This window comes from Exophiala spinifera, assembly GCF_000836115.1.
Source record: "Exophiala spinifera strain CBS 89968 unplaced genomic scaffold supercont1.3, whole genome shotgun sequence".
In the NCBI taxonomy this organism is placed as follows: Eukaryota; Fungi; Ascomycota; class Eurotiomycetes; order Chaetothyriales; family Herpotrichiellaceae; genus Exophiala; species Exophiala spinifera.
In genome coordinates this window covers 518,511-532,333 of record NW_015622515.1, presented here as the reverse complement: position 1 = coordinate 532,333, position 13,823 = coordinate 518,511, and the positions used below count along the sequence as shown (strand labels likewise).

At 52.2% G+C, this 13,823-nt stretch overlaps 5 protein-coding genes across 5 annotated transcripts; 2 read left to right on the top strand and 3 right to left on the bottom strand.

Moving 5' to 3' along the window:
* Positions 1-604: 604 nt before the first annotated feature.
* On the top strand, positions 605-1,542 carry PV08_03929 (60S ribosomal protein L24-A; the record flags this gene model as incomplete). Its single annotated transcript, XM_016378279.1, has 3 exons — positions 605-694; positions 739-882; positions 1,252-1,542. The coding sequence occupies 3 exons, from the start codon at positions 605-607 to the stop codon at positions 1,540-1,542; spliced, it is 525 nt and encodes a 174-aa protein (XP_016236956.1).
* Positions 1,543-2,615: 1,073 nt separating this feature from the next.
* Positions 2,616-3,188, bottom strand: PV08_03928 (uncharacterized protein; the record flags this gene model as incomplete). Its single annotated transcript, XM_016378278.1, has 1 exon — positions 2,616-3,188. One exon carries the CDS (start codon positions 3,186-3,188, stop codon positions 2,616-2,618), a length of 573 nt encoding a protein of 190 aa, XP_016236955.1.
* Positions 3,189-3,683: 495 nt separating this feature from the next.
* On the top strand, positions 3,684-5,044 carry PV08_03927 (uncharacterized protein; the record flags this gene model as incomplete). Its single annotated transcript, XM_016378277.1, has 3 exons — positions 3,684-3,748; positions 3,881-4,125; positions 4,338-5,044. The coding sequence occupies 3 exons, from the start codon at positions 3,684-3,686 to the stop codon at positions 5,042-5,044; spliced, it is 1,017 nt and encodes a 338-aa protein (XP_016236954.1).
* Positions 5,045-5,835: 791 nt separating this feature from the next.
* On the bottom strand, positions 5,836-8,445 carry PV08_03926 (uncharacterized protein; the record flags this gene model as incomplete). The annotated part of the gene is made up of 5 exons (XM_016378276.1): positions 5,836-6,720; positions 6,766-7,292; positions 7,342-7,932; positions 7,977-8,278; positions 8,327-8,445. The coding sequence occupies 5 exons, from the start codon at positions 8,443-8,445 to the stop codon at positions 5,836-5,838; spliced, it is 2,424 nt and encodes an 807-aa protein (XP_016236953.1).
* Positions 8,446-8,859: 414 nt separating this feature from the next.
* Positions 8,860-13,401, bottom strand: PV08_03925 (uncharacterized protein; the record flags this gene model as incomplete). The annotated part of the gene is made up of 3 exons (XM_016378275.1): positions 8,860-12,582; positions 12,639-13,237; positions 13,323-13,401. The coding sequence occupies 3 exons, from the start codon at positions 13,399-13,401 to the stop codon at positions 8,860-8,862; spliced, it is 4,401 nt and encodes a 1,466-aa protein (XP_016236952.1).
* Between the last annotated feature and the right edge of the window lie 422 nt (positions 13,402-13,823).

Here is a 13,823-nt window from a genome sequence, read left to right as displayed (position 1 = left end):
TTTGCAATATGATACCCCAGACGAGTGTGACGAGATACAAGAGACGTCCAAATACAGACAGAAGGGCTGTGCGATAGGTGATATTTCAGGATCTGCTTGACCAGGGTGATGATGGAGAGCTAATGATGGGTGTCACTACGCGACTGATGGTCGTGACGGCTGGCAAACGCCTCAACTTTTTGGGAGGATTTGGAAGACATTGGTGTTCCTCAAGCTTAGTCGACTGCCCACAATACTATGGAACAGATAGTGGTACATGGGCAGTTCAGTCAGTTGGTAGGTGCGAATGAAACGATGCTTTGCTTGATTGATGGAGTGATTGATGCCCCTTGCCAGGTCAAGAGAGGTTGTATAATTGTGATCCGCCGTAGAGATGGCTGATGCGCTGAAAACCCACCGTAACCACGAGTCTTGGCATTGCCAAGCCCACAATTGACTAGCCTCGCCATCGCACCCCGAACCTGACATGAGCGACTGCGGCATCAATTCAAATCCCAACAACCACCACCTTACGACCAGGTACAGCATTTTAATCGGCCAAGATGCGTACCTACGACGATACCTTCAGCGCCACCAAGATCTACCCGGGCAAGGTCAGTCAAAGATGTCCAAGGAAGCAATCATCAACCCCGCACCCTTGTCCGAAAAGGCGCACCTGAGAATTCCAAGACCGCGCACATTGAGGCCGTCGAGCGTGGGAAGAATCAAATTTTGCTGACGATCAATGGTTGATGACAGGGCAAGCTCTACGTCCGCGGTGACAGCAAGGTTTTCCGATTCCAAAATGGCAAGACCGAATCCTTGTTCCTCCAGCGCAAGAACCCTCGAAGAATAGCCTGGACCATGCTCTACCGAAGAATGCACAAGAAGGGTATCTCGGAGGTCAGTTTTTCTCCTTTTGACGTTGCCCCCTTTTTTTGCTTTTGATGGAGGAGATATACGCATACAACAACATCACGCAACGACACTGAGTGGTTTTGGTGCGGCCGAGGAGAAAGATCAATGAGAGGAAGTGGAGGAGAAGCAGCAGCAGCAGCAGCAGCAGCAGCAGCAGCAGCAGCAGGACGACGAGGAAGGGGGTGGACGAGGGTGCTCGCTGGCTGCTGGAAGCTGGAAGCTGGACCAAGAGGAGAGAACCGTTTACTGTGATGTTTCTCGATCTAGGATATTTGCGTCTACTGCGCTGTGGTTTTTCTTTTCTCGGATCTAGGATTTTGCTGGGCTGACACTCTTCTGTTCACGATCATATAGGAAGTCGCAAAGAAGCGAACACGCCGCACAGTCAAGCACCAGCGCGCCATCGTCGGTGCGTCTCTCGACGTGATCAAGGAGCGCCGATCGCAACGCCCCGAAGCCCGTGCCGCCGCGCGTGCCGCCGCCATCAAGGAGTCCAAGGAGCACAAGGCCGCCGCCGAGAGCAAGAAGAAGGCCGAGAAGGCAAAGACCGCCGCCAAGGCTGCCACCGGCCAGGTCCGCGGTGCTCTTGCCAGCAAGCAGGGAGCGAAGGGAAAGCCGGTCAAGGTCCAGGCCACCAGCAGATAAATCGGGTGATAAGAGAGACTGGACTGTTTTTGTTGCGCTGGAATGAATGAAACAAAAAAAAAGCACAGATTATTCAGACAAAAACAAGAAGGGGAGTGAGTCTTCAATCAAGACCCGCAGGCCCAGAAACCCGAGGCTGGTTGTTTCTTTGTTCCCTGCACGATCCAAGGCGGGTGTGGTTTTACGAGACATGGGGAGCCCTGCGTGAGACGGAAGAAGAGATCCTGGCTTCTGGACGGACAAGGGGAATCGTCGATCATTTTCTCTTGCCTGTTGTTGAAGGCCACGGATTCTACGGATTGCAGTTCTTCGCAAAGCTACTACTACTACTGAAGGCAACCTTGTTGCTGGAGGTCAAGGGCCAATAGATAAAACAAAATATCATCTGGTTCGGGAAGAGAAATCGATCATGTGTTCAGAAAGTGGTTGCTTGTTTTTGATTCATTTCTATCGGCATCAACAGCGTGATATCAAACGTAGGATTGGATACTATGTCCGTATCTGGACGCACTGCGCCTGTGATATTGTGCAGACCGCTTTCGTGTGTGCAACATCCCTTTGACTCTTCAACACTGACCAGGGAACGGTTTTGCTGCTGACTAGCGCTTGTCAAGCCGAACAAGCTGCCCTTTTGCACTTCGTCGCTGTGGGTGCTTTCAAGACTAGACGTGTGTGTCTGGATAAGACTGAGCGTCGTCCATTTAAGAAGGAGGCGTAGTTCCTCATATCTCCTCTCCTAGCTCTTCCCGTTGAAAAAGTGTTTGTCCTCGAGACCTGGGCTACACTTGCAATGCCGCAATGCCGCAATGCCTCTTTGCCGCAATCACACAGACACACAAACACTTTGTCATTTTCCGACCCGTCATCGATCTGTGTGCGGTCCATACACCTGATGATCCCGGTGGGCGTACTCGTAGAGCCATGAGCTGTATTTCGAGCCCAGCGAGCATTGACAAAAGCTATGTCGAACGAGGGAGCAGTGGACCTCCGAAAGTGCCGACCTTCGCATAGGTGTGAGGCTCAAGTGGCACAATCTCGACATTGGCTCCATCCTGCCCTCAAATCCATGGTGGTCAATCACCCAGGGCGCTCCCGAACCGATCCACGAAGAACTCCTCCGCCTGCTTCAGCACCTGTGCGTCTTTTGCCGCATTTCTCTCCGCCGCCGGGACCTTCCAATTATTCACCCCCCACCACCATTTCCGCACCCTTGCGCCGAGAGTGCGGCCTTGGAACTTGCTCCCTCTGTTCCAGTGGCGCCAGCCAAACTGTATCAGGTTCCACGCTATGCCCTGGAACAGCGGGAGGAGGAGCTGGTCCCGGATCGTAATCACGGCGACCCTGAGCGGGGTGTCTGCGTTCTTGATGCTGGCGAGGTAACTTTGCTCGAAGCGGAAGTCGGGGATGGGAGGAAAGGACTTGCGGCGAGAACGGGGCCGGATGATTTCGCTGGGGATGGTGGATTCAGTAGTAGACAGAGATGCGGAACGGGACAGAGAGTGTGGAGGGGACTGTGATTCGAGCGTCGCTGGGACTTTCTTGGATGCCGCCGTCGAAGGGTTGACGTCGTGTTCAGGTGATGGATGACGCTTTATAGACGCCGACTGGATCGCTGAGGCTAGCTCGGCCGCTGGGTTGGAGGCCATAATGTGTGGTGTGTATGTGTGTAGAGCAAGATGGCTCCAGAGAAAGACCCGAGTTTGAGCAGCTCTCGTCTCTGGTGGAGAGAGGACGATGCTTCCACCGTGGCTAAATCTCTGGGTTGGGAACAGGACAGTTGACTATGTATGACCGGGTAAGGTGGTGTGGTAGACAACAGCGTGCGGGATGGGCGATCAAGTGTTCTTGTATCGATGATTGTACTGCAGACGGTGCGATCTGAGTGCAAGTCATGACCATCAAGTACATAACTCGTGCCGCCTCGTCGAGCTTTGTCGCTCAGCCTTGTGCCATCGGAATCGGGAATACTCCGGCCTCCCCCCACTAGAATTCTCCAAACAACACTTTGCTGGTCTGAGGTGTCTGGACAGAATTTCAATGCCCACCTGCTTTGACCATATCTTCTTCTCGTATACGCAGTCCCGTCAAGTCTTCTCGCAAGCCTCACCGCCCGTGTTCCTTCCAGTCCGCATCCTCTCACCATGGCGCCCCAAAAATTCAAGCTCCTCTGTTTGGAGAACCCGCTCCTCGATATCCAAGGACAAGGGTACGTTGGAAAGCCACCTGCGTCTCTCTCGCTCTCTTCTCATCTTGTCAAGCCCACCTGGGTTTTTTTGTGTTGCTGCTGCCGCGGACAAGGGAAATGATGCTCACTGAAACCCATCTTCCACCCCCTTAGTGACGAGGCAATGCTCCAGCAGTATGGCCTGAAACTCGACGACACTCTCCTTGTCGAACCCCACCAGATGGGCCTGTACGACGACCTGATCAAGAACCGCAACGCGAAGCTCATCCCGGGCGGAGCGGCGCAGAACACCGCGCGCGGTGCCCAGTACATGCTGCCGCCAGACTCGGTGTGGTACATCGGCAGCGTTGGCGATGACGAGTACGCAAAGATTCTCCGTGAAAAGTGCGCCGAACAAGGTACGAGCTTGTCTATCTCTCTCTCTCTCTCTCTCTCTCTCTCTCTCTCAGACATACACATACTCTCTCTCTCTCTATGCACCGGTTCCTTGCACATGTCCCGCTGTCAGAATGAACGCGGCCCAACCCCATGTCTCTCTCTCTCAAAACGAAAAAGGGCGCGCAGCGGGCAAATACAACTAACACTCTATACTTCTTCCCCACCGATGAAGGCCTCCACGTCGAATACATGGTCGACCCCAGCACGCCGACAGGGAAGTGCGGCGTCGTGATCACCGGCCACCACCGCACGATGTGCACCCACCTCGCGGCGGCCAACAACTACAAGCTCGAGCACCTCCAGCAGCCCAGCATCTGGGCGCTCGTCGAGGCGACCGACGTCTTCTACGTCGGCGGCTACCACCTGACGGTGTGCCCGCCGGCGGCGATGGCGCTGGCCAAGCACGCCGCCGAGGCGGACAAGATCTTCATGCTCTCCCTGTCGGCCGGCTTCATCCCGCAGTTCTTCAAGGACCAGCTGGCCGAGCTGATGCCCTACACCGACTACGTCTTCGGCAACGAGAACGAGGCCAAGACCTGGGCCGAGTCCCAGGGCAAGAGTGGGATCAGCATGGCCGAGTGCGCGAAGCTCATGGCCGAGACGCCCAAGGCCAACGCGAAGCGGCCCAGGGTCGTCATCGTCACCCAGGGCACCGACCCGACCATCGTGGCCGTCAAGGAGGACGGCAAGGACGTCGAGGTCAGGGAATACCCCGTCCCCGTCATCGACGAGGGGTTGATCAACGACACCAACGGCGCGGGCGACGCCTTCGCCGGTGGCTTCTGCGCCGGCGTCGTCGAGGGTGATGACTTGGAGACGTGCATAAAGAAGGGCCAGTGGTTGGCCAGGTTGGGTCTGCAAGAGTTGGGGCCTTCGTAAGTGTCCTCATATATCCTCCTCTTTGATTGTTTTCTGTTCCTTGATCGCCCATCCGACTTGGAAGTCTCTACATTTGTATGAGTCTTTTTTTTGTTGGTCTCATCTTGCGCGGACTTCGGAAACTACTCAACAACAAAATCGGACAACATGAACTGATAATTTCGCAGATACCCGTTCCCTAAGCAAACCTTTAAGGCGTGATGACTTAGCACTGGCTTTTTTGCCCTCTCTGAGCAGAAGAGAAGGAAGATGCTGGCTACCACATTGATTTGTAACACTAAGGCGTTCTTGATTTGGTACGATACGGTCTATTTCAACAAGACCACACTTTTTGGCATGATACCACGCACGTCCTCCACGACATGATGATGAAAAAGTAGCGCTACCATATAGAGCCAGAAAGGGTCTTTGTACCCTGAGAACTCGCAGTATGGAAGAGTTCGCCACACATAGACACAAAAAGTTCAGAAATGAATCTCCTGTTCTACCGGCTTTGTCATTCTTAATGTCTTCGTCACTATGAATTCGCAGAGACCGAGGCTCGACCTTCTGTGTTGTATGGTCAAGGACTTTCAGAGCCCATTGTCGACTAGCCTCAAGGTCATCTGGCGACTCGGGGCGCAGCCATGCAACTTGTGATAGGTGCTGTTAGATCCCAGGTGATAAGGCATAGTCAAGCGACAGCTTGGCATCCCTGAACAACAACCTTACGGACCGATTCGCTTGACTCTATTCACAGAATAGTCCCGCTTGTGAGATTGGGTCACATTGTCAGTGAATATGAAGAACCTTCATCCATGCTGTCCGCTTGTTGGCGCACGACTGCTCTTAGGTCGTGCTTCTCCAATGGCCCCAAATGGAGATGGCTCTGGACTTCGTGTTGAAAGACCTGTTCTTTGCACCTGACCGAGATCTTGCCAAGGTGACAGTGGAAGCTTATCGGTTTCATCTATGCGACTCCACGAGGGCAAATGTGTCGGGGTGCCATAGTGACTCGACATGGTTGGCTGGAAAGACTCAAGGGGCGAAGACATGATCTCAATTTGTTGCTGCATATGCTTGATCTGCGCATTAAATTGAACCGCACTATTAAGTTGAGCTGGGAAAGCCAGTGAATCAGGACGCCTCACGATGCCTGTACGAGGTGAGAAGCCAGACTCTTCGGCGGTGGGCGTAAAAGGCGAATGCGTAACGGGAGGAATTATTGGCCGTCCACCAATCTGGCCCGGAAGTCCAGAAAGAGAACCGGTCGAGAGTCGGAAGGAATGTGTCTGTTCTGGCATAACATCTGGCCCATGAGACAACTGCGAGCTTCGTCGCGGAAAACCTTGTGCATATGGCGTCTTCATACTTCGGGGTGAAAGATCACTCTGCAACTCGAATTGAGCGGGCTCTTCCCGTTCTGTAAGGTCGATCACCATGTTTTCCATTGTCGACTTCAGAACAGCTTCTGAAACACCGTCAGGGTGGGCTGGACGCTGAGAAAAGGCGTTGAGTGAGCTGCTGACGCGGTCAAGGTTATCGACATCGATGCTTCCCGCCGAACTATTGATGTGTATCGAAGAGCCCATCGACGACAAGGTTTGCAGATCACCCTGTCCCGTGTAAATCAGCTGCTTCCCAGCAAAGACTAAAGGAACCGCATTCGTGAGATTCGAATCTGGTTCAAATTGACCCTACCCAAGTCAGCCCAGATCACGCGGTTTGTGGAACCAACCCACCGTTCTTTGGCAGAGAAACAAACCGTCCTTGACAAGACCTTTGATACGATAGAGCATCTCATTTTCGACTGAGCGCTCACCAAAAGTTGATTCCGAGTACACTGGCTTAACGTCGTTTGCGGAATCGTGAAATCGTTCCTCGCCGATGGACTTTTGAAAAGGTGTAAATCCTAAGGTATCTTGATCTTCCTCCAGTAGGTAAGCTATGTCAGGAATTGTAGGAACCGCGAATCTTTGAATGAGAAGAGTGATTGTTTGGGCATATATCTGCCACAACTCTGATAACTCAGTTTGCGAGGAACTGCTGGCAAGAAGATAGTTGACGTTGGTTAGGAACCAATCGCTGTAAAGCCTTAAATGAGGCAGAAGACGTTTGCATAGAACACTCAAGACATCGGACCGCACTGGTCCATGTCGTTGAAGCTCCTCAAATAGCATCTTGAGAAGACGAGTAAAGGTCAAGATGTTAAGATGGAACAGCATTTGGTAGGACCCAGCTGCCGATGGTATATCACCGCCCCCGACAGCTTCTCGCATTGGTCAGTCAACGTTTGAAGCAGTGAGGATACTACGCACCTATGGCCTTGTCTGCCGCATACTTTTCGGCAGCGATGTTGATCAAGCAGAATTTCCGAAGCAGATTATCAGAGCGCTTGGCTTGAAGTTCATTTGCGAGCAAATTGAGGATCTCGCTTTGTAGATCTCCATGATCGACGAAGCCTGCTTCGAAGCACCGGGCATGGAAAAGGAGGAAGCGGTGTAAGAGATCGGTGTTCGCGTCGCTAGTGGAGGCGACATCCGACAACGGCTTGCCTTGTGTCAATTTGGACTTGACCTTACGAAACTCAATCTTTAGGTTTCCCTCGGCCTGAGGAGCAGGATTGGGAGCGGAAATGGCACGGTAAAGATAATACACTGCCCGTAAATGATCCTGGTCTGCCAGAGCGATAACGGCCAGTTGATTGTAAGACATGCCAGAAGAAGGGTCAAGTGTGGTGGCCAGCTCATAATATCCTTTGGCGGGTCCCCAGTTGCGTTCTTTGGTCTGCAGCTCTGTCTCTCTGTAGCGGGACAAGTCACCCAGCTGGATCAAAGTCAGGTAGCAAGAGCGAATGATCTGCCTTTTGAGAGCCAAGTCTACGGGCTGAGACGAGTCAACTGATGAGGCTAGATCTGTTAGCTCCCTCTTGGAATCCAAAGCGAGCACTCACCATCAAGGTTGAACTTTCGAGCAACCTCAAATACTTCCGGTATATCGGCAAAGTGAGAAGCCAGCCGCTGCACGTAACCACGATAGAAGCGCATGCTTGATTTGATAAAATCAAGATAGAGCTTTTCGGCCTTTCGGCGCTCGACATGCTTCTTCTTGCTCTCTCCCTCCCGGAATCTGGCCAAAAAGACCCTGAATGTCTTATTGACCTTTGAATGTGCGTCCCATAAGCGTGACTCGACCTTGCGCGTGGTGGCCAGCTCGAAACTGGCAAAGATACAATCTTGACATGCTGTACGGAGTCTATCTATGTCAATGCTGTGGCATTTGGGTAAGTATACCACCTCTTACCTGGCAAGTTGCTGTTCCAACCGTGGATACACAGGCTCTTTGTGTTTCAAGGTCGAAATCAACTCTTTTTCTACACGGTCAACAGTCTCGGACGCCTTTGTGGCGAGATCATCTTCCATGATAATTGTGTATTAGGGAGCCAGGTCATCGCGACCGTGGCCGTGGTCAGGACAGGCGTTTTACGAAGTCGGACCAGAGCTGTGGATTGTGCTCCATGAGGTTTTGTCGCTACACTTCCCGGCACGCTTCGCAGCCGAGAATGTGCCTAGCTTTATAAGACGACTACGCTGCCCTCAGACTGTAGGCCAAGCAAGGATTGTATGGAGGTCGTTGGTAAGTGTGTACAATGGTACTCGCACGAGAATAAATACAGGCAGGTGGGGTGGGATTGCGCAGTCTGAAGGTGCGAAGACGATGCATGCTTCACGGAACCGCAGCCTTGTGTTGGAGATTGCACGTGACACTCATATCCCGCTCAGCCTCGCGCGCAGTTCTTACTCGTTTGATGTGCAAGGCTCTTGATCCGGTTGATGCTATAGGACAAAGGATTTGCGCACAAAATTGAGAATGAAAACCAGACCTGACTTACACCCTATCCCAACACGATCATCTCTAATCGCGAGTTCCGTCGGTCGATAATCTGGCGGAAGCCATAGAGCTTTGCGACCATCTAGAGTAACCCATGCATTCTTGTCTCTCATGCCATATCTTCCCCATTGAGGAGAATCGCGCGATAAGAGATTCGAGCCATCGTGATCGAGATTGGTCAACATCTCCACCTCTATAATCTCCCATGGGCTGTCCGGCATCAGCAAGAGCTCCCCGTTCGTCGTGTCCCAGATCCTTACGCTGGCGCGCCCAGACCTCGAGTCCAGTACCCCCCCGTCGGAAGAGAACGCCACTGAATAAACTAATGTCGTATGGCCCTTGAGGGTATGTGAGCACTCCCCCGTCGTCGCGTCCCGGAGTCGTACAGTGCCATCAGCAGAGCCTGAGGCCAGTCGCATCCCATCGGGAGAGAACGCTAATGATGAGATCGAGTCTCCGTAACCCTCAAGTGTCTGTTTCTGGGTGGTCGCGTTCCAGAGTCGAATAGTGCAGTCTCTGGAGCCGGAAGCTAGCCGCTGTCCATCGGGAGAGAATGCGACGGAATCAACCGGGTCTCTGTGTCCCTCAAGCGCCAGTAGACACTCTGCCTTCGTTACATCCCAAAGCCGTAAAATGCCATCCCCAGAGCCAGACACTAGTTGCTGTTTATTAGGGGAGAACGCCACTGACAGATGTATACCTCCATGGCCCTCAATGCTCTTAAGATACTTGCCCGTCATCGCGTCCCAGAGGTGTACAGTGCCTTCATACGAGATCGAGGCCAGTTGCTGCCCGTCGGGGGAGAATGCCAGTGCATTAACTTCAGCTCTTTCTCCAAGGAGCGTCTCTAAGCACTCTCCCGTCGTTATGTTCCAGAGCTGCACAGAGTGAAATGAGCCTGAGATTAGTCGCTGCCCATCAGGAGAGAATATTAGTAAGCTAACCATGCATCGGCTCTTAAGCGTCCGCAGGCACTCCCTTGTTGTCGCATCCCAGAGTCGTATGGTGTGACCATAAGTGTCCGACGCGAGCTGCTGTCCATTAGGCGAGAACGCCACTGAATTGCAGCCGTCGAGTGTATATAGGTACTTCTCCGTCGTCATGTCCCAGAGCCACACTCTGTAGTCGTTAGAAACCAAGGCCAGTTGCCGCCCGTCGGGAGAGAATGCCACTGAACAGGCTCCGCGTTTATGATTCTTGAGTATCTGTAAGCACTCTCCGGTAGTCGCCTCCACGAGTTGTAGGGGACCATCCCAAGTGTCTGAGACCAGATGCTGCCCGTTAGGCGAGAACACTACTGGATTGTGGCCCTCGAGCGTATATAGGCACTTTCCTGTCGTCGTGTCCCAGAGCCGTACGGTCCCATCGTCAGACTGCGAGGCCAGTTGCTTACCGTCGGGAGAGTACCTTACTGAAAAGACATAGCCTCCGTGGCCCTCCAGTGTCTGCAGGTGGAAATTCCAGTTGTTTGATACACTTGGAATTGGAGAAATCCACCGTAATACGTCCTGCTTAAAGGTTTGTCTAACAACACTTTCCTCTGGGGAGAATATTAAAGCGGAGCAATATACCTGAAGTGGTGCCTCTTCCACTGCTGTCCTGGATTGACGAAGCACCCGAATAGCATCATGAACAAGGTCTTTTTGATGAAGAATATTTTGGGAGGGGGACTTGGCCAGTGTGTCTTCTAGACTGTATAGTCCTAGAATTCCTTTGTCGATCTCTCCAAGAAGACTGAGGGCTTCGAACCAATGAAGAAGATGCTGAAGAAGGAATTGATGGACGCGTCCTTGGTCCGTGAAATACTCTGCATAGCTTAGGCCATCTATGCCATTATCGGATCCGCTTTCACTGAGACACATATGGTCGACCCAGTAGACACATGCGTATCGAATGGGCGCGAGCGGGTCTGGATCCGGACACTGGACTTCACCAATGGAGAGACCCGGATGCCGTAAATTGTAGATATCCCTTTGGAGGTACTTTGACATGGATTCGAGCGACGATCTCACCAATGCACGATGGGCGTCGGCATGTCCACTAGGGAAGATCGTAGATTCCCTGACGAGATAATCTTTTGCCGATCCATGTATCAGAGACACTGTTTGCTCCGTGATTGTTAGAAATGAGCCGCATTTGTTTACGATCCTCTGTGGGTCTACATTGGATGGCAGATCAGCGAGTACCTTAAGCTCGGCGAGGGTAAGTGGACGGTGTGCGAGTGAAGAAGCGACTAGGGCATTTTTGCAGTATTCCGGGTCTTTTCTCTGTTGCCTCTCGATTCTGGTCATTATATGACCATAGAGCTTTGATAAGCCAGGAGGGATACTGCCGATAACGTCGATAACGTCACATTCGGCTTCAGCGTCAAGTTCTTTAAACACCAGGGCAACCCATAAAAAAGTATTCATGGCTCGTTGGCGAAGTATATTTGAAACATTGGCCAGGGTGTCTTCGTCGTAACGGTCGTTTCCACGAAGGGTGGAGAGCTTATGATCGATATACTTATTGACCGGGTCTTCCAGAACACTAGGGTCCAGCTCGACTAAGGACCGTGAAGTGTCTGGATTCTTAAGCTTGACGTCTGGACGACTGGAGACAAGCCACCTCACTTTGTTCGAGAGGGTGAGAGAAGTAGAAATGAGGTCGATAAATTCTGTCATTCCCTCATTGAACTCATCAAGTGCATCCACGATGAGATATGTTGGAGACAATAGGGGATCCTTCAGCATGCTCCTAAAAACACTAGAGAGAGCATGGAATACATTCCGGTCGCTGAAAAAAGGAGGACCTGCTTTCTCGTATCTCGACAGTAAATGTGAGAGGAGCTGTGGTTGCTGGAGAAGCAGCAGCCACATGAGAGACCTCAAGGCTGCCGTTGCCTTGGCCAAGCTCTGATCCCCTGTTCCCTGACAGAAAAAGTATGCCAGGCTGGGGGTTAGTAACGAAAGCTGGCTTTCGAGCTCGCGGATGATACCCATCAAAAGCATCGTCTTTCCGGTGCCAGGGAGGCCTTTAATCCAGAGCAGTCGAGGTGAATCAGGTTCGTCCCAATTGGTGAATGCTGTATACTCTTTCCTGAGAAAGATCCACCGGTAAGCTTCGTCGAACAATTCGTCCTTCTCCCCTTCAATCCTCTTTATGTCATCCTGCGGATCGACAACTCGCAGGCTCCGGAGGCATTCTGTACTCTTGTCATCCATACGCATCTCTTTTTGCAGATCGATGAAATCTCGGAGGTCTTGATGAATGTCCCTGAGCTGTGTCTCCATTCGTTCAGCAAGTTCAACAAGCTTCCCTAAGGAAGTCTTTGTCTGTTCTCGGATATATTGAGCTGAATCGTTCTGGACGATGGCTTCTGCGTCCCTGACATTCTTGAGATCCCCATCCCAGTCGTCCACAGATATAAGTCCGCGGAGAAAGACGACGCCCTGGTTCCGGTAGTAGGAGCATACGCTTTTCATCTGATACAGGAGGAGAGCCTTGTATAGCTCGAGGACCGTCTTCTCCAACTGCTCCAGGACTGCTTCGAGAGACCGGTTTCTGGTTACGATGTGGTCCTTATCCAAAAGGTCCTCACTCAGCGCGCAATACCAGTTCATCCTTGAAACCACGTGGGCGATGCCAATAAGTTGGGACTTTGTCGCCATGGGTGGATTCGAGAGGATCTAGGTGACATTAGTCGATATGGACTAGAAACCAAAGTAGGAAGATGCCTGTTCACCTGCAATCCAATACAAACACCAGCCCACGGAAGCGCAGCCTGTGGAGTGTTTTGGATCGCTATGTCGACCATTCCCTTCGCCTTTTGAATGTATTCGATGACGTCGCCGACTCTCTTTGTAATCTTAGATGATGTGGCAACTTTGTTCCGACCAGCATCGACCAGCATCCTCATGTGTGCTTGTCGCTTGGTCGGCTCATGTAGTTCAATACTCACGTCAGCGCCCGAAGTGGAGACACCAGTGTCCCCTTCGGCGAGAACTCCTGTGAGAATCTTCACGTAAGAAGTGACGAGAGCGGCAGTGTCGTCGTCCTCCTCGAGGCTGTCATAAGCGGCATTCCATAGTCTTTGGGATGCGGAAAGACCTGGGGTTTGCCCCGTAGGTTTCGTCGTTAGCTGAGGTTCTTCGGGTACGATGAGGGGTGGAGTATCCGCCTGTGTCGGATTGCTGGAAGAGTGGTTCAAGGTCTCTTGCACGGTGGATGCGTTGATAGGCTGGTGAGGCTCTGGGCCACTCGAGGTCCATAGGACATCACTGACAGGACGGTTTGGAAGGATTTGTGGTTCGATCAGGTTGCTGGAAGGCAATTTTGTGCAGTCTTATATGTCTCGCTGTTAGTAGACTGGACATGGTTGTATTTCGAGAAGGCTGGCGACGCGGGCTTATGCCGACGTGCAACATACCTACGGATGGCGTAGGAATACCTGGGCCACGACGTGCGAAGAAATTCGATCGCCATTTCTTGGCAGATTTCAAAGACATGGTTTTGATGAGAGCGCTACACGGGAACAACGGATGACATGTCGATAGCAGTGACGATGGTGAAGTCGAGGTCGAGGTGATGGCGGGGCTGTTGCGAAACGGGACGCCGAAGGCTGCGGCTGCGACTGGCCCGATCGGAAGCTCACGGGAATGCGTGGCTGGCGACACCGTAGTGGTGAGATAGTGGCTACGAGGTTGGCATCTTTTGCGCTGTGATGAACTATGGGAGGGATGCAGCAAGGTCGTTTGAGAAGTTCTTGTCGCCCAAGTTTCGATCGAAACAACTGCTTGATTAGATGGTAGTTACCTGTACATACCCCTTTTGGCATGGCACAGTTCCGCCTGGGCATGCGCCGAGAAAGGCTCAGATCTGTCAGGACGACCGGGGTATCTTAGCCCAGGTCATGGCTGTTAATCCTTCC